Source organism: Zootoca vivipara, chromosome 1 (genome assembly GCF_963506605.1).
Source record: "Zootoca vivipara chromosome 1, rZooViv1.1, whole genome shotgun sequence".
NCBI lineage: Eukaryota > Metazoa > Chordata > Lepidosauria > Squamata > Lacertidae > Zootoca > Zootoca vivipara.
The window spans coordinates 125312906-125334263 of record NC_083276.1 but is presented as its reverse complement, the minus strand read 5'-3'; the positions used below and the strand labels follow the sequence as shown (position 1 = coordinate 125334263).

Here is a 21358-nt window from a genome sequence, read left to right as displayed (position 1 = left end):
AGATATTTCGAACCCAAAACCCCCTGGTGGGTATCCCCATTAGAAATTGTGGCTGTTAAAAGACGCAATATGGAAGGCAGGTGGCCAACTTATAGAACCCTTTTAGAAGAAAAAGAAGGAACATTAAGATTAAAAGATTACGCAGAAGTTAAAAGTCATTTCAGCAGTTGGTTGCAGTATTTCCAGGTAAACCAAAGGTTTCAACAAGATAAAAAGATCGGATTCGAGAAAGAAAAATCAAAATTAGAGGAAATATTATTGGGATCTACGGAAAATCATATAAAAAATCTATACCAAACCTTATTGACATGGGAGACAGAAGAAGAACTAACAAAAAATTAAATGATTAGATGGGGTCAAGATTTGGGAAAGACAATTACAATGGATAAATGGGAAAGCTTATGGGATAGGGATTCAAAATTTACACCCAACTACGATATAAAAGAAAATTTGCTAAAAATGCAGAATAGGTAGCATTTAACACCGGAGAAATTGGCAAAGATGTACCCGGGTGCCAGTAATCAATGCTGGAGATGCCTAAATGAGACAGGCTCCTATATCCATATGTGGTGGGGATGCAAACACATCAGGGTGTTGGGGGACGAAATCTATAGGGAATTAAAAAAAATAGTGAAATATTCATTTAAGAAAAAACCGGAAATTTTTCTACTAGGCATGCTAGGGGAAGATATTAAACCACAGGATAGATGCTTGATAAGTTACGCCACAGCGGCAGCAAGATTATTAATAGCAAAGGAATGGAAATCTCAAAAGGTTCCAACTAAGGAGGATTGGCAAATCAAAGTAATGAATTATTGTAATTTGGCCAAAAGATATGAGGAAGTAAAGGGAATAAAGGAAGAAGATAGTGCGAAAAATTGGAAATTATTTATAGACTATATTGGGTGCCAGGCGGAAAAACCAAACCTAGTACAGAATCGTTAAACGCTCAAGTGAAATTATGGCAGAGAGAGAGGAACAAGAAAAGAGAAAGAAATAAGATATAAAAGGTAGAAATAAAGAAATAACGTTGAAAGAAGGTAAAAAAATGGTAGAGGAGTAGTGAAATAAAGAATATGTTGTAAGAATAGGAACCAAAAGGTGCAGATACAAACAAGAAGGAGAACTGATAAGACAGTTTAGTGAAGGTTGAGAAGAAGGGAAAGGGGTGGGGGGAGGGGGGGGTAACTAGCTGTTGTATTTTAGATGCTGATTAATTGAATGGACACACATATACATTTCGTAGCTTTCATGTTTTTATTTGTTGCTGATTTTCTTTGATGGTTTTTTCTTGTCTTCATTTTTTTTTCTTTTGTAGGTTTTGTGTGGTGATTGGTAGTAATCAATAAAGCTTTTTTCAAAAAAAAAAGAAAGAAAAAGAAAAAGAAAAAAAAGAAAAGTGAACGGAAATGTGTTTTTAGCCTGGCACCTGATGTTCTCCTCTTCTTCCTGGGCCACAGTGCCGCTGCCACTCGAATGAATAACCCAGATAGCTCATAGGTATCAGTTGCCCCCATGTTCTGTAGAAATGAGCGAGCCAGGATTTTGCATCCTGTTCCATTTCCAGTTTCTACAAGCTGGTGGCTCATAGAGCCCTGCTAGGTGTTACTGGATTACAAATCACATGAGTTGACATGGGAAAGGGTCTTCTCTGCAATGGTTTCCCATTTGTAGGCCTGACTTCTCAGAAGCATGGTTGGTGTCAATACTGCCAGATTAAAACTTGTCTCTGTTCCTCAGGGATTTGTAGGAAACTCATTTAATCAGCCTGGATGGATGAATCCCACTTGGGTGTTTTATCTCTTCTTCGTGAACTCGGGATTGATCTGTTTTTTATCATTTTTATACCTGTACCCCATTCTGAAGCGTAGGGTGACATTTGTGTGACACTACTTGGATCGCAATCTTCATCATACGGCGAGGCCGCTCTGAATTGAACGTCGTTGGACTCCCTCCCATACCAATCAGCATGGCCAATGTTCAGGGATGAGTGAAGCCACAATCTCAACATCTGGAAGATCACAGGCTCCTTGTCTCTGGCCTCGAGAAAGCGCAAAACTAGTGAATTGGGGCAGGGGGTTGTCTAGACCAGACATCCCCAAACTTCGGCCCTCCAGATGTTTTGGACTACAATTCCCATCTTCCCCGACAACTGGTCCTGTTAGCTAGGGATCATGGGAGTTGTAGGCCAAAACATCTGGAGGGCCACAATTTGGGGATGCCTGGTCTAGACAAAGCTAACTTGCAGTCCACATGTTTCCTATGACTCACCAGTCTGCTGCTCCTGCTTTAGAACACGGAGTGCAACTTTCATTCGATTTCATTGACGGCTTCTCCAATGGTGGGTTCTCCAGGCTTGTGAAGACCTCAGGTCGTCTTGCCGACAATGTCCAGTGTCCAAAATTGCCCAGTGGTCCAGATGAAGCCATTTCTCCCCTCTCTTGCTTGTTTTAGAAAGAGGGCTTGGCAATAGCTTTTGACTGGGAATCTGCAAGGTGATTAGTCAGAAGGCAACGGCACTCATCATGTGGATTAACAGCCTCTATTGAATTAAAAACAAGTGAATAACGGGATGCTGACATTTTGGAGTAAGGCGAGAAGACCACAGCTACGCGGCTGCGAGTTGTCCTTGGGAAAAGTTCTCGCTCTTTAATCCTCATCTCCCACATTTAAAAAAGGATGCTGGAAATACGAATAAACCCATGGGCGTGAAATCGCCAGCCTTCGTTCTAGCCCCTCAGCTTCCACAAGCAGCTTATATTGGAATTCCTTCTCCTTCTCCAAGTCCGCCCTTTGTCTGAAAGCAGAGAGGTGGATGAATATCAGTGAACACAGGCCATTACATTCTTTTGTAAAGTGTATATAACTTGTCCTTAGGGTGGTTTACAATATTTTTTTTAAAAAAAAACCACACAACTAATGACATAATACAATGAAACACTAAATCAGACCTAGGTAAGGCAGGCCAAAAGCAGCTTAAAAACCAAGGGGCCTCAATCCATTAAAACACTGAAATCAAATGCCTAAGAATGTCTCGACCAGATGGTAAGGAGACAAGAGGCCAGGTTCTCACCTCCAGAGGCAGGGAGTCCTATAATCTAGGTGCAGTCACAGATAAGGCCCTGTTTCACAGCCAAACTAGTCGTGCCCCAGCCAGAACCTCCCCAACAGATCTTAAGGACCAGGAAGGCTGCTGGTATGGGAGAAGTGATCCTTTAAGTCAAGTGTGGGGAACTTCAACTCCCATAAACTCTGCCCATTGGCCATACTGCCTGGTGCTGATGGCAACTATTTCATCAACATCTAGCAGACCAAAGGTTTCTTACCCCATGGACCAACCATTTAGAACTTTAATGGCAATCAGTAGGACCTCAAGTGGTTTGTCTACACTTGCCTGGCAATGATTCTCTAGAGTTCCAGACAAATCCCCTTACGAAGCTGTGTACCTTGCCAGTAATAAGGCTTGTCTCTTTGCTTCCTCTAATGCAAGTCTAGCCTCTTCCTCTTCCCTTCTCCTCCTCTCCTCAGCCTCATGCCTCACTCGCTCCTCTTCTTCCTGCTTCCTTCTCTCGTACTCCAAGCGCTGCTCTTCTGCCATCTCAGCTAAGAGTCGGCGTTCCTCTTCCAGCTGCATTTCCCTTTCTTTCTGCCTCCGCTTCTCCGCTTCTAAGGGAAAGAGATAGTTATAGATAGTAGTTGGTGTAATAAAGCATATTTGAGCATATTACACTGATCCCGGTCTGACTGCACTGGCTACCAATTAGTTTCTGGGCCCAATTCAAAATGGTGGTTTTGACCTATAAAGCCTTTAATTGCTCAGGACCGCAATACCTCAAGGACTGCCTCTTTCCATTTGAACCTACCCAGACCTTAATAATAATAATAATAATTTAATAATTTATTATTTATACCCCGCCCATCTGGCCGGGTCTCCCCAGCCACTCTGGGCAGCCTCCAACAGAAGAATAAAACACAATAATCTATTAAACATTAAAAGCCTCCCTGAACAGGGCTGCCTTCAGATGTCTTCTAAAAGTCTGGTAGTTGTTTTCCTTTTTGACATCTGTTGGGAGGGCGTTCCACAGGGTAGGCGCCACCACCGAGAAGGCCCTCTGCCTAGTTCCCTGCAACTTGGCTTCTCGCAACGAGGGAACCGCCAGAAGGCCCTCGGTGCTGGACCTCAGTTTCCGGGCAGAATGATGGAGGTGGAGACGCTCCTTCAGGTATACTGGACCGAGGCCATTTAGGGCTTTAAAGGTCAGCACCAACACTTTTAATTGTGCTCGGAAACGTACTGGGAGCCAATGTAGAGATCATCTTCTGAGGCCCTTCTTCTGGTGCCTCAGAGGTTCGGAAGGTGGCACCACGAGAACAGGGCCTTCTCTGCAGGCTCCCCTGTCTGTGGAATGCTCTCCCCCGGGAGGTTTACCTGGCGCCTTCATTATACACCTTTAGGTGCCAGGCAAAAATGTTCCTTTTTAACCAGGCCGTTGGTTTATTTGGTTGACATCCTATGCCCTTTTACAATGTGGTCTTTTTTGGAGACGGGTTATTGGGTTGTTGTTTTTATTTTGATTATATATATTGTGGTTTTTATATTCTGATTTTGTTCTGTGAACCGCCCTGAGACCTCCGGGTATAGGGAGGTATATAAATTCAATTAATAATAATAATAATAATAATAATAATAATAATAATAATTGATAGCTGCTGTGATCAGTTTGAAGTCCAGAGATAAGCGGAATACCCAATTAGTATTATATAGTAATATATTTAAAAGCGCACACACACACACACACACACACACGAGGGCTGCCATCTTAAAATGCCCAGCATGACGTGGCACTGGGCAATCAAGGGCTTTGTGAAAAATGTAAAATACAGTGGTGCCTCGCTTAACGAACGCCCTGTAAGACGAAATTTTCGCTTAAAGAAAGGATTTTTCTAGCGGAGGTTGCCTCGCTAGACGAATTCGTTTTACGAAAAATTCGTCTAGCGAATCACGGTTTCCCATAGGAATGCATTGAAATTCAATTAATGCGTTCCTATGGGCAAAAAAAAAATTCAAAAAATTTCAATGCATTCCTATGGGATTTGCTAGACGAATTTTTCGTTATAAGAATAGACCCATGGAACGAATTAAATTTGTCTAGCGAGGCACCACTGTAGTAGCTTGTAGCGCCAGTGGATAAGCTCCCAGAATAGGGGGCCACACTGACAGGAGGAGCCCATGGAGGGCATCGTATCAAGATCCAGACACTAAGGCCTGCCTTGGCGTACCTGCGCGTTCTTGCTCTTCCTGCTGCTTCTTCTTCTGCATTTCCAGGAGTTTCCTGCGGAGCTCTTCCTGTTGGTGCCGTGCATGTTCCTGGGCTGCCTTTGCAGCTTGTTGCTGCCTTGCTGCTTCCTCTTCCTGCCGCCGGCGCTCTTCTTCCAGCTGCTGTTTCCTTAGACTAAAACGAAGAGGTGTCCATTGGAGGGAAGGGTCATGGGCACGCCAGGCAAAAGCAAGGGGACCCGCAAGACAAGGGAAAGTTTAGCATACAGGGATGAAGAATCTGTGGTCCTCCCAGATGTTGCTGGACTCCAGCTCCCATCAGGCCCAGCCAGCATGGCCCATAGTCAGGGGATGGTGGGAGCTGAAGCCCAACACCATTTGAAGAGCCGCAGGTCCCCCATCCCATCTCTAATAAAAGGGCAAGATAGCCAGCCAGTGCCTTCTATAGGGCAGTGATGACCAAACTTGGTCCTCCAGCTGTTTTGGGACTACATCTCCCATCATCCCTAGCTAACAGGACTAGTGGTCAGGGATGATGGGAACTGTAGTCCCCAAACAGCTGGAGAGCCAAGTTTGGCCATCACTTTTATAGGGCGAATCTACACTGGTCTGTTATAATGTTATAAATGCATTGTAAAAATGCGACACCAGAGGGCACCACAGAGCAGCGATCTGTCGGCAATGGGAAATGGCATTGAGAGCTATTTAACTTTTTTAAAATAGCCTTTCATAGGGTTTTTACAGATTAGTGTAGACTCAGCCTACATAAAGGGGAGACAAGTCTAGGAATCATTTGCTGGTATAGCATGGGAATCTGCCAGGAAACCTGAATCACCCTTAATATTTACAAGTTTGGTTTTGCAAATGTCAGATCTCATTTGCTTTGGGTTTGGGATGTAGCTGTAAACGGCCTACACAAGGACCGTTAGTACCACATTCTGATGCAAAGGCAAATTTGAATGAAGGTTTCTGAATTGGCAACATCGCTTTTGACTGTCAGAATGTGAACTCCGGGGGTGGGGAGGCAATGGAGTTAATAACTATAAATTTTTGTGCACTGATGTGCATCTATAAAACAATAAAGAATATCTATGTATCTGAAGGAATGGATGCAGGGAGGGAGGCTGGGTGTTGGAAGAAATGCAGGGAGGGAGACTGGGTGTTGGAAGAAATGCAGGGAGGGAGGCTGGGTGTTGGAAGAAATGCAGGAAGTATTGTAGGACACTGAAGATACGCTGCAGGCTGCCAGATATCTGTGGTTCCTATGGCAAGTTGGCCCTCCTACACTTGGAGAGGGTGTGTGTGTTTCCTGCTCATTCTCCTGCCCTGATGGTGGGCATCTTCCCCCTCCCTCACTAACCGCATCTCTGCCATCCTCTTCTGCTGCTCCTGTTCCAGTTCTTCTTTCATCCTCTCCATCCTCTCCTGCTCTTCCTGCTCCTTCCGCTTCCGCTCTTCCTGCTCCCTTCGTTTTCTCTCCACCGCAAGCCGCCTCTTCTCTGCCCTGTCGGCTATCATTTGCTCTCGTGAGAGTTTCTCCTCCTGCTTGTTCCGAGGCGGGTCCAGTGGCTGCGAAACACAAAGGGGGGGAGTGTGCTGTTGTTCAGCTCAAGGGTTTCCCTGGAGGCAATCTGGTTGGCTGCTAGGAGAACAGGATGCTGAACGAGATGGGCCTTGGGCCCAATCCAGCAGGGCTCTTTTGACATCGTTAACCATGTGGCGTTTGCCTTTGCTGTGACTCAAGATGCTTCCATGCAGCAGTTTATGGTGAACTCGGTGCACACTGCGTGGTCTGCCTTCAAATGCCACCCCATATTCCCCCCCTTTAATCGGGATCTACCATTTCTTCAGGAAAACTGATATGTAAACTGTGTGGAAGCAGCCTCCCCCTTTATGCCATTAAGGTTGACTAGTAGAGAACAAGCGTGCCTCTTGTTTTTCGGAAAACGGAATGAAAGTTGTTTGGCTCTCTCTGTGCCCCTGAAAGTTCAGGAAGCTTCTGAGCATTCCAAGGTCAGTTGTCATTTAAGGAGAGAGTACTAGAGATCTGTGGTGCCTTTTCCTAGACATATTCAAGTAGCTTTTCCTTGGCCATACATTTCTAAGAAGAGTGACCATGAGCCTCGAGGCCTAACTGAACACATTCCAATAAATCCATAGCATGCAACCTTAGCCAGTGGGTTTTTTAAAAAAGTAATACAGTGGTACTTTGTTTTATGAACAGAATTGGTTCCGGAAGTCTGTTCATAAACCGAAGCGTTCATAAACTGAAGCAAACTTTCCCATTGAAAGTAATGGAAAGTGGATTAATCCGTTCTAGACGATGAAAAAAACCCCTAAAGCAGCAATTTAACGGAGCGCTTCCAGCAATTTAACGGAACTGCAGCCCAGTTGCGGAAGCGCTCCCTGGCCTCTGGGAGGCATCAGAACGAAGTCCTGGCTCCGACTCCGATGCCTTCGTGGAGGCTGGGGCTTCACTCTGATGCCTTCACGGAGGCCGGGGAGCGCTTCTGTGGCTGTAGCCCAGTTGTGGGCTACAGCCCAGGACTAATTGCAGCCCAGGACTAATTGCAGCCATCAGCAGCCATTAACACCCATCTACAGGTTTACCACTCCCATCAGCCCATCTCCCATTCCCACCCACCCCCACCACCCTCTGTATATATATAGGGTCTGACACTACTGTTTCTAGTGTATCTGAAGAAGTGTGCATGCACACGAAAGCTCATACCAAAATATAAACTTAGTTGGTCTTTAAGGTGCTACTGAAGGAATTTTTTTATTTCCCAGTTGTGGAAACACTCCCCGGCCTCTGGGAGCCATTGGAGCGAAGGCCCGGCCTCTCCGAAGGTATCGGACGCTCAGTAGGCCTCAGGCACCTTGGTTTACTAACTTCTGGGTTAGGAGTGTTTGTAAACTGGAAATTCGTAAACCGAGGTGTTCGTAAACCAAGGTACCACTGTACTGAAAGGGGGGTTCATAATGTATGGAGGGAAGCCACATTGCCCTTCCAGCCACAACCCTCAGCATACTCCTGCTCACTGGTGGAAATTACTCTTAGAAAAACAGCTTCCTGGCACCAATGGACACTTTCATTTTAAGGGATTTGCCCTGCAAGAGGTGGGGGTGGGATTTTGATAGGGATCACAGCTGGGGAGGGAAGAGCTAAACCTCCCCCCTCCCTACACATTGTGGTCCCAGGGAAAATCACCACCCTTTCAAGTATCAGCTTTAAGAATCACCTACTACCAATCCACATTGAAAGCACTTACAGTGGTACCTCTACTTACGAATGTTTCTACTTACGAATGTTTCTACTTACGAATGGAGCTCCGTCCGCCATCTTGGATGCGGTTTAGATAGGATTTTTTCTACTTACAAATTTTTAGATAGGATTTTTTCTACTTACGAATTTTTTCTCCCAATGCATTCCTATGGGATTCGACTTACAATTTTTTACTACTTACAAATGTGCGTTTGGAACGCATTAAATTCGTAAGTAGAGGTACCACTGTATATGCATTTAATGCAGGCGTCGGCAACATTTTCCATCCATGGGCCGGATCATTCCCACGGACATGGGCTGGACATACGCCGGACATGCACAGAAGCGATTTTCGGCGCTGCTCTGCCCATTTCCGGGGCTCTGGAAATCGCTTCTGCGCATGTCCAGAAGCCGAAAACCGCGTCTGGGCATGCACACCTGCGAGAAAGCTTATGGATGGCGAGAACATGTGTGTTGGCCTGGCTGCATGGGTCTTCCTGGTTGCGTGGATCTGACACCTCCGCTCCTAAACGGTTCAAGAATGAATTCAGAAAGCAGCTCCTTCAGGAAAATGACATTGCTTACCTCTGGAGGGTCATTGCTCAGAGTTGTGTCAGGCTGGGAGCCATCATCTGCAGGGGCAACAGCAGCTGTCTCATCAGCAGGAATGGCTTGAGGTCCAGAAGGATGGAGAACATCTTCAGCAGAAGGTTCTTCACCTTCTTCAAGTGGCAAGAGGGATTCTTCCCTGAGAGGGCTGGAAGAAGGAGGGCTTTGATCAGAAAAGCCTCCCTTTTCATCTTCGTCTCCTCCTTCTCCTTCTACAAGAGAACTGATCTTCTCTATTTCAGCAGCTGCATCCCCTTTTTCTTCATCCTGGTTTGAGTCCTCTGCAGCCTCCGATCTTTTGACACCTGCTGACTTCTCTTTGGAATAAGGAACCGTTTTCCCAACAGCCTTCTTCTGTTTTGGTTTCCCTGCAAAAAGATGAACACAGGCACAAGGTATGACACAGGAGCTGCGTCTGAGATTATCTCGTGAAACTATTGCACAAGGTTTTATGGGCATTCCAAATATCAAGTCTTTAAAAAAAATAAAAAAATAAAAATGCTAGGGCCAAACTATGTGTTATACAAATACAGTCGTACCTTGGAAGTCAAACGGAATCTGGTATGGCTGTATTTGTATAACACATGGTTTGGCCCCAGCATTTTTAAAAAATCTGTTCGACTTGCAAAACGTTTGGAAAGCTAAGCGCGGCTTCTAATTGGATGCAAGAAGCTCCTGCAGCCAATTGGAAGCCCCATTGGACGTTCGGATTCCAAAGAACGTTTGCAAATCAGAACACTCATTTTCGGCAAATGAAAATGTTGGACTATATGGAACTTGCTGACCTGACCGGAAGACTACGCGATCGAGGAGAGGAGAAGACGGAAGAAGAATGCAAGAAATTTAGAATATATTATAAAAAATATTGTAAAACTGATATATGAAAAGAAATATAAGCAATTGTGTATGTTGCAGGTTGAGAACTAAGGGAGATATTTTTTGAAATATAGAATAGAATTATATAATGGACCTTAAAGTTTAAAGAAATGGAGATAATGGTAATTTTGGATATAAAATATGAATAGAACCTGCGAGAAAGGATATACAATGAATCGCTCAATAGGGGGCACGAGGAAGTCCACGAGGGAAATTAAGTTAGATTTATTGATTACTTTGATTTGTACATTTACTATTTGTCTTTTTTCTTGTGTATATGCTGTAAATATTTGATATGGTAAGATATGTTTTTTTCTTTTTCTTCATAAAAAATTTCTCAATAAAAATATTTATTATTATTTTTTTAAAAAAAGAACTCTCATTTTCAGTTTTGTGGTGTTTGGGAGCCAAAACGTCCAAGTTCCATGGTGTTTGGGATCCAAGGTACGACTGTACTTGTTTAATGGTAGCGGATGGACAATTATATATAAACATACACACCCACACACCCCAATATCACATAAAAGAAAGTGCGGCATAATGGTTGGAGTGTTGGACTGTGACCCGGGAGATCAGGGTTCGATTCCTCACTCAGCCAGGAAGCTCAAAGGGGTGACCTTGAGCCACCCACCATCGCTTAGCCTAACCTACCTCACAGGGTTGTTGTGAGGAGGAAATTGGGAGGAGGAGAACTGTGTACCTTGAGCACCCTGGAAGAAAAAGGTGGTTTAAGAATGTAATAAATAAGATAAAATAAAAAAAATTCCTGGGGAGAAGGCAATGGAGAGCAGAGAAGTGGGGGCGGGGGGGGGAATGTTTTTCTTTGGGTGTTTCCAGATGGGGGCTCAGTTTGCAAGCAGGCCGCTGAGATATTACAAGTGGACTGTTGGCAACGGGTTTGTTTGTTTTACGTGTCGATTTTCCACGGAAAGGGTAAATCTGAATTAAATGGGGTGGGGATAATGGGGGAGGGGGGTAATCTTAATGCCAACAACATCATGTGGAAGCTGCAAAAAACTTTGCACGCATGAGCAGCAACAGATCCCAGGAAGGGAAAAATGATAGGCTTCTGGAACGGTTAAGCATTCCTTTGCTGCTTGTTGGTTCTTAACCTTCCCAAAGTGGCTTTTCTTTTCTTTTTTTGGAAAAACTGGCTACCAAGATACCATCGCAGTTTGGCCCTCCGTCTACAGCATAAATCCTCAGACTGTGTGCCACACGTGATTTTCTAGTGTGCCACAAGAATAAATAATGACAGTCTCTAGTGAGCTCAGTGCCATCACAGGCGCAAAATTTGTTGTTGTTGTTGTTGTTGTTGTTTAGTCGTGTCCGACTCTTCGTGACCCCACGGACCATAGCACGCCAGGCACTCCTGTCTTCCACTGCCTCCCGCAGTTTGGTCAAACTCATGTTCGTAGCTTCGAGAACACTGTCCAACCATCACGTCCTCTGTCGTCCCCCCAGGTGCAAAATAGGGGACACCAAAGGACTCATGGCCTCTGGTTCAAATTTTTACCCTGCTAACTATACATTGGAATCTGCTCTGGATCAATATTGAGTAGAATTCCAATGACAACTTCTGCTTAAAACATGCATAGAATAGTGTTGTCAGATCGGGTAGATCAGGCATCCCCAAACTGTGGCCCTCCAGATGTTTTGGCCTACAACTCCCATGATCCCTAGCTAACAAGACCAGTGGTCGGGGAGAGATGGGAACTGTAGTCCAAAACATCTGGAGGGCTGAAGCTTGGGGATGCCTGGGGTAGATCCACACCACACTTTTAAATCATATTTAAGGCATGTGACTCATCCCAAGGAATCCTGGAAACTGTAGCTTACCCCTCACAGAGCTAAAATTCCCTGCACCCATAACAAATCACAGTTCTCAGGAGTCTTTGGGGAGAAACCCATTTTTTAATTTATTTAAAATGCATGTTGACTGTTGAATCCATGGGTAGGCAAACTAAGGCCCGGGGCCCGGATCTGGCTCAATCGCCTTCTAAATCTGGCCTGTTTTTACATGAGTAGAATGTGTCCTTTTATTTAAAATGCATCTCTGGGTTATTTGTGGGGCATAGGAATTCATTTTAAAAAAAGTAGTCCGCCCCCCCCCCCCCACATGGTCTGAGGGACGGTGGACCGGCCCCCTGCTGAAAAAGTTTGCTGACCCCTGGTTGAATCCCTCACAAAGGAACAACATTCAGTTTTTAAATGGCCTTTTCCTTTACCTACAACAAAATCTGTCCGTTTATCTTTCTTGAGCGTCTTCTTCTGCACTTTCACTACAGCTCCACTTCTCACCGATTCAGGCTTCTTCTTCCCTGTCTTCGCTTTGTCCTCAACAACACTTGCAGCCTGTTAGTAAAGAAAGAAAAAAGGATGTGGAGTACAGGGTGGGATAAAAGAACGAAATTTAGTGCTTAACCAAATACAGGTTAGCATAGCACATTTTTGTTTGGGTGGAAATTTCATAATTTGATTGTTAAGAGTTCTCCTTTTCTTCTTTGGTGATCACTCGTAGCCAAGTAAGATGGCCTTCCATGAACAGGGCCGGGATTAGGTTTGATGAGGCCCTAAGCTACTGAAGGTAATGGGGGCGTTTATATGTCCAGCTGTCCATTGTCAACAACAAATTGTCGCTGGTTTTTTTGTGCTGAATATATTCTATATGGTAATTTATGGACCTAATAAGTATCTAAAGCCATTTGCACATAATAAAATATGTATTTTATCAAAGTAATTGTTGAACTGAAATACAATTAAGAAGTATATGAATAGTGAAATACAATTAATAATAATAATAGTAATAATAATTTTTTTATTTATACCCCGCCCTTCCCGGTTTTCCTGGATTTCAAAGTGTTTTGGGCGATATATCGATATATCACCCAGCCCTAACAGGCACTCTATTTGCTTCCCCCCCCCAAATAGGGACAGGGAACCTGTGCCCCCCCATCTTGTTGGACTTTATCTCCCATCTGCCCCAGCAGCATGGCCCAATGGTCAGTGATGATGGGATTTGTTGCCCAATAAAATCTGCAGGGCTTGCCCTCCTTGCCTTAAGTGGTTGTCTAAGATGCTCTGGTTTCTGAGGCAGAAAACCAACACCCTCCCATCCCAGTAGTAAATATAATAATAAGCAAAATAATCAACCATTTGCTTCCCTTTAGTGGTACCCTAAAATGTCCATCTCACTTTGCCCTGCCCTGGGGACCCAGATCAGTTTGCATAAAGATTTTTCCACAATGGTTAGCACTCACTGCCTTGGGATCAGGGCCCTTAGTTGGCTTTCTGGTTTTCTCTGGCAACATTGCTTTTTCTTCTTCTTCTTCACCATCATCACCATCATCTTCTTCTACCTGATGTTTTTCAGATGAATGGGGGCCCATTCTTGCGCTCTTCTCAATTTCAGCACTGCGGTCAAGAATCTCTGTGTTGGTGCTGTCCGATTCAGAGATCTTCTCCCTTTGAAAAAGCAGTATGAAATAATCAGACGGGACGAACGCATGGAAACTTAACAGGCACATTGTCAGAGGTCCCTCTACAGATGGTGAGCACTTTGTGGAAGGGATTCCACCGCGTTCCAGAAATGTAGGTTTGCACAGTTAAAGTGGGTTAAAGCACTCTGTCCTGCTCGTGACAAATCCGCTTTTATCAGAAAGACTTTTTGCAGTTGGGGGAAAATGCAATAAAAAGTGGAATAAACAAGCCAATGATGGGATGGTGTATAAAACCTCTGTGCAAGCAAATCAGGATGAGTGGCTCATTGCTGTGTCCCCTCCCCGCCAACAAATCAGAACAAATGCTCAATGAAAAGCGGGCTTCCTGTGTCCTCCGTGTAAGCAAGTCAGGATGAATGCTCGGTAAACAGGGGATCTTTTCCTATGGAAAGAAGAAACTGCAATAACAAAATGGAATCTTTTGATGCTACCTACCTGCTGCCCCCGAAACAGCCCACATTAAGTTTGTTTTTATTTGCCTGCAAGCTACGAAACCCCACGAGGCACAACTCATGTAATTGTAATGGGCAGAGCTGCCTTCCTTTTCTTGTCCTCCTCGCTACTGCAAAAAGGAAGGACTATTCTCCTGTGCCTTTAATGGTAGTCCCAAGACTTTTCTCCACGGTTAATAATAAAAAGGATGCCCCTTTCATCTCAGCATCTCAAAAGTCTCGTGGTGCACCTAACAGTCACCCATTGTGAAGGATCCCCAAACCCATCCATGTCCTAGCACCCACGCTGGCTTTCTATGGCCTTCCAGAATCCAGGTGCTGTTTGGGACATAGAGAGACTGCAGCAGCTTGGGCCCAGAATACATAAGAGATCCATCTCTTTTGCCTGGAGGTTTACTAGAATTCAAGATTTACTTGTCTCCCTTGCTTTGGGCCAAGACGATGCCATAACAGAGCTCTTATTTTGCTAATGAACCTGTCCAAATGAGATACAAAAGGTTATGTTTGGTTATTCCTTCAGAGAAGCTGAGTACAGCTGGCTTAAACTGGTTTTGCTATCTCAGTCAAGGTCATGCGGACTATAACAAGAAGCTGGAAGGAGCCTGGGTTCCACACTTTCTCTTTCTGTCTCTCTTTCCTTCTGGTGTGGTGTTCTGTATATAGTGTTAAGGTTTAGACTTCTAAGTTACCATTAAGTTTAAGTCTGCTGTAGCTGGATTTCTTATGGACAGCGCCAGTCCTGAATGTATTGGATTTGTGACCATTATGCTCACATGCCTTCAGCAGCAGTAAAGCTCTGGTGGATGAAATCCAATTGCCTCTAGTCTATTTTTTGGGGGGATCCCACAACGTGTTTAAGTTTTTACTCTGCTAATTATACGTTGGAGTTCTGCTCTGCATCAATATTGAGTAGAATTCCATGAGAGACTCAGCCCTTGGAAATGCTAGCGGCTGTCCCATTTCATATACTTACCTATCTGGTGCAGAAATCCTGGGATGGGCAATGTGTGGTTCCAGGTGTGAGAGGCTAGCTGACTGGGGCAAATTATCCAGTTGTTTTTCTGTATCTGCAGTGGGGACAGAGCAAAAAACTTGTATGTTACACGTTAAGGTAGAACAGGCCTTGGCAACATACAAAGCAGAATATATAGACTACGGCCAATGTCTGTTCAGCCACCAGGGGGTGATAAAGCTCCATTGTTGTATTATTATTTTTGCAAATGCAGTGGTACCTTGGTTTACAACAGGTAGGCAACCTAAGGCCTATGGGCCGAATGCGGCCCAATCGTCTTCTCAATCCAGGACGGTCCAGGAATCAGCGTGCTTTTACATGAGTAGAATGTGTCCTTTTAATTAAAATGCATCTCTGGGTTATTTGTGGGGCCTGCCTGGTATTTTTACATGAGTAGAATGTGTGCTTTTATTTAAAATGCATCTCTGGGTTATTTGTGGGGCCTGCCTGGTATTTTTACATGAGTAGAATGTGTGCTTTTATTTAAAATGCATCTCTGGGTTATTTGTGGGGCATAGGAATTCGTTCAGCCCCCCCCCATAATAGTCCGGCCCATCATATGGTCTGAAGGACGGAGGACCAGGCCATGGCTGGAAAAGGTTGCTGACCCCTGGTTTACAACCATAATCCGTTCCAGAAGTCTGTTTGTAAACCAAAACAGGTTGTAACCCAAGGCACACTTTCGCCGATGGGGCCTCCAATTTTTTTTTTTTAGTAATCCCCCCAAAAAGAGGGTTGTAATCCAAAAAAAGGTTGCAAACTGGGACACGCACTTCCGGGTTTGACGTGTTTGTAATCCAAAACGTATGCAAACCAAGGCGTATGCAAACCAAGGTACCACTGTACAGGGAATTTGCAGCATCTGATCAGCCCTAATACATCCAGCTAGCCGGCTGTGTTTGGATGATGAGTTGTGCCGGCCTTAGTTGGAAAGAGATCGAACTGGGGAGCATTAACTACAAATCCCAAACTTTGGGATCCTCTGCAAATATGTGCCAAAGTTTTGCAGGGTTTTTTCTTTTTTGCAGCAAAAACCCTGCCTTTTGGAGCACCCCACAAACTGAGCAATAAATATATCAAACAGAGGGTTTGTACTTAACATTAACTACGAACCCCAAAATGTGGGATCCCCCGCGTTTGATCTATCAATTGCTCAGTTTGCGGGGTGCTGCAAAATGTGGGGGTTTTCGCTGCAAAACACAGAAGTACTGCAAAAGTTTGGCACCGGTTTGGAGGGGATTCCAAACTTTGGGGTTTGTAGTTCATTTTACTGATCCCGCTGAACACCCGCCATCAGTTCTTAGTTCAGATGCTGCACTGTTTCATATCCTGCCGGTATTTGACCCTGTTTCTACATCTACACGATGCAGAATGTAACTGAAATGATGTAGAACAGAGCTTTCCAAACCTTTCACATTGGTGACACACTTTATGGACATGCATCATTTCGAGACACAGTAATTCAGTTTTACTAGCAAACTGGAGGTTAAACTAACCCCTTTCCAGCCCCGGGAGGAGGGCAGGGAGCATTCACACAACACACCTACACACAGCAGCCGACACACTAACATGTTGCGACACACAGTTTGGAAAGCTCTGATGCAGAAGGTAAGTAAAACATCACTGGGGAATGCATACATCTTTCTTGCGGTAGTTTCCAAAGTACATTCTAGAGCACCAAAAGCCCCAGAGTCAAATGACGCTGAGTTGAGTTAGCTCCTGACTCACAAACATGCAAAGAAACAGAATGATTATTGCAAATGCTAACCCACTTTTTAGCACTCAACTGGAGCAAACATCAGTTTGAGTTTTCTATGGCTTGCATTTGCTCCAACTAAACTTTAAAGAGCAGGTTTCTGCAGGGAAAGCTCCAGAGCAAAAAGAAGAAGAAGAAGAAGAAGAAAAAAGGGGGGTTTAGGCACCTAGACATGAAGCTTTAAATTGCAGACTGGACCTGGAAAGAGCAGAGGCTTAGGATAAGCCCTAAGTCTCACTGAGTTCAGTGAGAGTATGTTCGCATTGCAGCTTGCTCTGCTTCCAGTGTGCTCCCACTGCTGGTTTTCGAAGCCACATTTCATTTCACTCTTAATTTGCACAATGCCTTTCTATATTGCTATACACAAGGCAGTTTGCAGCAAGAAAACATACAACAAAGAACGCACACCATATAATAATCTGATGCAATACAAAAAGTCATAATGAAACAGAACTTTAGAACGGAGCAACTTATATCAAATAAAGTCATATTCAATGATCTATTAGAACATTATAGTATGCAATAAAATTAACTCTCAAATTACCAGCAAATAATAAACAGAAATTCACTCTTAACAATTGCAATAAATGATTACTAAACTACGTTCCATAAAAATAACTGCCAGTCACAATGCATAAAACACCACAATACATACAAAACCATGTAAAAGGATCAAACTGAGAAACAATGACGCACAACATATATATATATATATATATATATATATATATATATATATATATATATATTCACATGGCATTAGCCATAGTCCATATTGTTCCTGTAGTTTCTTGGCAAAAAATTCCCCTACAAACCAGCTTCAATCAGATTAGAAAACCGGGTACAGAGGATGTTGTGATGCCGATAGAGGGCGCACTTGCTCCAAAAATTTGCAAGAAAATCCCACAGCAGTACGAAGTACCAAGCACCACCACTCTGATTTATGCTGGCTTTTCTTTTAGATTTAAGCAAACACCAAGAATGATATTTCCATGCCATCTGTTTCTTACTGGTCCCTTCTTTTCCCCACCCACCAAGTATCACATGCAGAAAAAGCTACGCAAAAGTACATATGGGAGTTCTGCACATCACAACATCATCATCATCATCATCATCATCATCATCATCATCATCATCATTTATTGAATTTATATACCGCCCTATACCCAGAGGTCTCAGGGCGATTCACAGAAAAGATCACAATATATAAAATAAAAAAACCCCAATAACCCAGTAACACCACCCCCCTGCAAAAAAGCGCCACATTTTAAAAGGGCATAGGATGTCAATCAGGTCAACCTGAGGCCTGGTTAAAAATGAATGTTTTTGCCTGGCACCTAAAGGTGAATAATGAAGGCGCCTGGCAAACTTCCCTGAGGAGAGAATTCCACAGACCGGGAGCCACTGCAGAGAAGGCCCTGTTCTCATGTTGCCACCCTCCGGACCTCTTGAGGAGGAGGTCAATGGGCTCTGAGTTCTGTACTGGATAGTGATTGCTGGTAGTACAACCCAACCTATACATGCCTATTCAGAAATAAGCCACACTGAGTTCAACAGGATTTCCTCCCAGGTAAGTGTGTACCAGCTTGGTGCCTTTGCAGTGCAATTCTACACATGTCTACTCAGTCCCCCCCCCCCAAAAAAATAACTGGAATGGAACAGTAGGGAAGTTCCAGCTTGGGGGCCTGATTCTGCAGGCAAATCCATTTCAGCCCAGCCATGCTCATCAGCCATATACCTGATGTAATATGTTGGTGGTTTTTAAAAACCACTTAGAGGTCCGACTTACAATCAAGTGGTATTACAAAAGGGTTAAATAAATGATCTCATGGGTGCAAGCCTGGGCAGTGGGTATGGAGGCCTTGGGCTGCCCAGATGACAAGACCCTCACTTGGCCTCGCTGATGTGGTCCAAAGGAAATCAGAGCAATACACTTGGCACCAGCTTAGTTGTAGGAGTTGCCGGAAGGAGGCATACAACTCTCTTAGGGACTCCACTCAGGATTTGTGTTGGGTTTACTGCTTAGCCTTATCTTCTCTTGAATATATCCCACAAGGCAGCAGAGGTTTAGGGTCCGAGTTTTCCTTCTTCTAGATGGGCTACCTTCCCAGGTGGACGTGGGCCCCTCACTTCCCTCTACAACACGCGCAGAAACAGCCTTCTTAACCAGGCATCCCCAAACTTCCGCCCTCCAGATGTTTCAGACTACAATTCCCATCTTCCCCGGCCACTGGTCCTGTTAGCTAGGGATCATGGGAGTTGTAGGCCAAAGCATCTGGAGGGCCGCAGTTTGGGGATGCCTGTTCTTAACTCTCAGTCTGCCAGAGCCTGTCTTTGCATGCAGAAGTCCCTAACTCACTGAAGGCATACCCTCCAACATTTCTCCAATGAAGATAAGGACGTCCTAAGAAACAGTGAGGCATTCTGGGATCAAATAAGAAACTGGCCTCTGTAAATCCAGGTCTGTCCCTGCAAAACAGGGACATGGAGCATCTGTGAAGGTTTGAGACCCATTGGCTACCCTCGCTTGGTTTAGCTGACCAGCTGATGCTGTTTCCTGGTGTGTGGCCACTCTCGACTTCTAGGAGCCACAGGTGAGAGCTTAATGCAAGGCAAAGGTGGACAAACCACCCCAGAAGGAGCACAACGTGTCTCCCACCAGAGGTACTGCCCTTCCCCTAACACCCCATAGACCCCTAAACAAATTATAGATATATGGTCTGGGGCACGCTCTGGGCCAAAAGGGGGCTTGCAGGCACCATCAGCCAACTGCTTAGCAGCACCTGCAAAGGCCCCCAGCAAAGCACTTGGCCAACATGCACAAAGCAGTACATCAAAACAGGTCACCTGGTGCCATTGCGACATCTGGAGTTTGACAGGTGGGCAGATCCAGTTCCCCACCCCTTGGTGAACAAGATTGCAGCTTCTCTCTTTCATACCTCCTAGGTGTGTGTGGTCTTCAAAGAGATCATCATCATTATTTTAAAAAACAAACAGCTCTTCCAAAGACAAGCAATTGCCAAGGAAAACAACACACCGTTTAGGGATCAGCAGGTGGTGGCTGGGTTGGCGAGGCAATACTTTTAAGTTGACATATACATGTCATTTATATTATTGGTCTTAAAGACAATGATGCTCTGGAGCAGTGTTTCCCAACCAGTGTGCCTCCAGATGTTTTGGGACTACAACTCCCATCATCCCTAGCTAGCAAGACCAGTGGTCAGGAATGATGGGAGTTGTAGTCCCAAAACATCTGGAGGCACACTGGTTGGGAAACACTGCTCTGGAGTTAGGCAATGCTTAATCGGGGCAGACCGAATACTAAGCTAATGACCTGACTCAGAACGTGGCAGCTTCCTAGGTTGGCACAACTGGGCATTGTAACCTGAAGACCATCTTGTCGTTGGGTACGTGGCCAAGAAGGATTTTCATTGCTTTGCTGTCTGCCCAGATAAGAAATAGTGCTGTTGCAGGAATGCCCTGGATAGAAGCAAAGGAGCAGTGGTGGTGGGGAAGAAACATGAGAATGGGAATGGGAGACGGGGTTGTGGGACTGTGCCAAGGCTGGATTTAGGTTTGATGAGGCCCTAAGCTACTGAAGGTATATATCCAGCTGGCCTTTGTCAACAACAAATTGTGGCTGCTTTTGGTATTGAATATATGCTATATGGTAATTTATGGACTTAATAGGTATCTAAAGCCATTTGCACATAACAAAATATGTATTTTATCTAAGTAATTGCTGAACTGAAATACAATTAAGAAGAAGTATATTAATAGTTATTTTTTTTTGGGGGGGGGTCAAGAGAGTGGAGACCTAAGCTATAGCTTGTTTAGCTTATACGTAAATCCGGCACTGGCCTGCACAGACCAGCCCTGCTCCCCTGACACTTCCCACATTTAGTGGGGAGGTCTGGACTTTGAAGGGAGCTTCTAAGCACGTTCAGGAGCAACTTTGGGTTACGTTCCCATTGCGGGAACCCTGTTGTGGAGAGAAACGTACTTAGGCGCCTCCAAACCTTCTCGCTTAACACAGGAAGAATGGAGATGGAGCAGTCAGAGCTATTGGAAGCAGGGTGGGTCAATCTGTAAATGACAGTCTTTCCAGTGCCAAGTCCTGTTACCTGCATTAGTTTGTGGTATAGGGAAGCTTTTAATGTTTGATGGATTTCTGTATTTTAATGTTTTGTTGGAAGCCGCCCAGAGTGGCTGGGGGAACCCGGCCAGATGGGCGGGGTATAAATAATAAATAATAAATAATAATAATAATAATAATAAGTAGTAGTAGTAGTAGTAGTATATATATTTTAAGTCCTCATGAGTGCAGGTTTCTCCTACTAGACATTTTTGCAAATAAATTTAATAAAGTGCATTTTTGCATGTGACTATTGGCGCTGTGGTTAAACCACTGAGCCTAGGGCTTGCTGATCAGAAGGTCGGCGGTTCGAATCCCTGTGACGGGGTGAGCTCCCGTTCCTCGGTCCCAGCTCCTGCCAGCCTAGCAGTTCGAAAGCACATCAAAATGCAAGTAGATAAATAGGAACCGCTACAGCGGGAAGGTAAACAGCGTTCCCGTGTGCTGCTCTGGTTTGCCAGAAGCAGCTTTGTCA

At 44.5% G+C, this 21358-nt stretch overlaps 1 protein-coding gene across 3 annotated transcripts in view; it reads right to left on the bottom strand.

The window, feature by feature from the left end:
- Positions 1-1400: 1400 nt before the first annotated feature.
- Positions 1401-21358, bottom strand: part of KIAA2012 (KIAA2012 ortholog) — a 75779-nt gene continuing 55821 nt past the window's right edge. For all 3 annotated transcript variants that reach the window (XM_035137391.2, XM_060281829.1, XM_060281835.1), the window contains 8 exons: positions 14954-15047; positions 13289-13493; positions 12257-12383; positions 9129-9520; positions 6639-6847; positions 5281-5453; positions 3447-3666; positions 1401-2797 (listed from right to left, as the gene is read on the bottom strand). In XM_035137391.2, the coding sequence (XP_034993282.2) occupies positions 2650-2797; positions 3447-3666; positions 5281-5453; positions 6639-6847; positions 9129-9520; positions 12257-12383; positions 13289-13493; positions 14954-15047 (1568 nt within the window). In that variant the 3' untranslated portion in view covers positions 1401-2649. The remainder of the gene's footprint in view (positions 2798-3446; positions 3667-5280; positions 5454-6638; positions 6848-9128; positions 9521-12256; positions 12384-13288; positions 13494-14953; positions 15048-21358) is intronic.